The sequence below is a fragment of the Penaeus monodon genome, chromosome 28, assembly GCF_015228065.2.
Source record: "Penaeus monodon isolate SGIC_2016 chromosome 28, NSTDA_Pmon_1, whole genome shotgun sequence".
NCBI lineage: Eukaryota > Metazoa > Arthropoda > Malacostraca > Decapoda > Penaeidae > Penaeus > Penaeus monodon.
In genome coordinates, this window is record NC_051413.1 from 8,242,757 (window position 1) to 8,243,669 (window position 913).

A 913-nucleotide genomic window follows, 5' to 3' on the forward strand; every position below is an offset into this window, starting at 1 on the left:
GCAAAAATGAGTGGTGACAACTAAAGCAAAATGCCTTTTTGCATAGTGGATTCTTTACGCAGTATTTTGAAATCCTGAACCCAATATTATTGGAAGATCTATATACCCAATTACATTGGTGTGTGCAGCAAGGTATGTAATGCAGATGTATGTATTTCATTGTATGTTTTAAATGTGAGGGGTGGTGTAGAATTTATTGTTGTACTATTATTTTTTTATAAGTTATGATGTGGAAGCTTGCATACAGTATATGCAATGTAAATATTCACATACATGTATATCTGTTATATTTTGCACAAATGTATATACCAGCATTTTAAGGAGCAGGAAGAAGAACCTTTATAAACTTTTCAGACAATGAACAATTAGCACGCTCAGGCACCAACTGCCTGGAAAACCTTGTGATAAGCAATGGTCCCAAGCTGAGCTCTGCAACATGGGACAAGACCTGCCAGTGCCTCCTGGATATCTTCCACTCGACTCTGCCCCATGCCCTCCTCTCTTGGAGACCCCCTGAACATAGTCCTCCACACCAGGTAATGGTCTCTTTTTTTGTCATTTATCTTTACTCAGGGCAGAAAAATCTTGGGAGAGCTGGAAATAACATGGGCAATGCTGGAAAATGACAGTTTTTGTGAATTATGCTTAATTTCTTCTTATATCAGACTACTTTCTTTATGACGGAAAAGGGATGAGGATTTAAAATTTAACTAATTTTTCACAATTATATTTTTGGGTGTAAAAGAAGCAATTTTGCCCTTTCCCAAAAGAAAGAGAAGAGAAAATTCAAGCCCATCTTGCCCTGGAAAGTGGCCCACTCAGTTGAGGGAATCAGTGCTGAATTTTGTATATATATAGAAGTATGATGGGCAGACTAGGATTCACGCATGTAATCCTTTTATTTGGATTCCAG

The 913-nt window shown here is 37.6% G+C and overlaps 1 protein-coding gene across 1 annotated transcript in view; it reads left to right on the forward strand.

Annotated features, from left to right (window-relative positions):
- Positions 1–51: 51 nt before the first annotated feature.
- The window catches only part of LOC119590932 (brefeldin A-inhibited guanine nucleotide-exchange protein 1-like), a gene marked incomplete at its 5' end in the record, with an annotated part of 8,526 nt that continues 7,664 nt past the window's right edge, over positions 52–913 (forward strand). Inside the window, 2 exon segments of the mRNA XM_037939669.1 lie at positions 52–132; positions 355–536. Of these exon segments, the coding sequence (XP_037795597.1) occupies positions 52–132; positions 355–536 (263 nt within the window).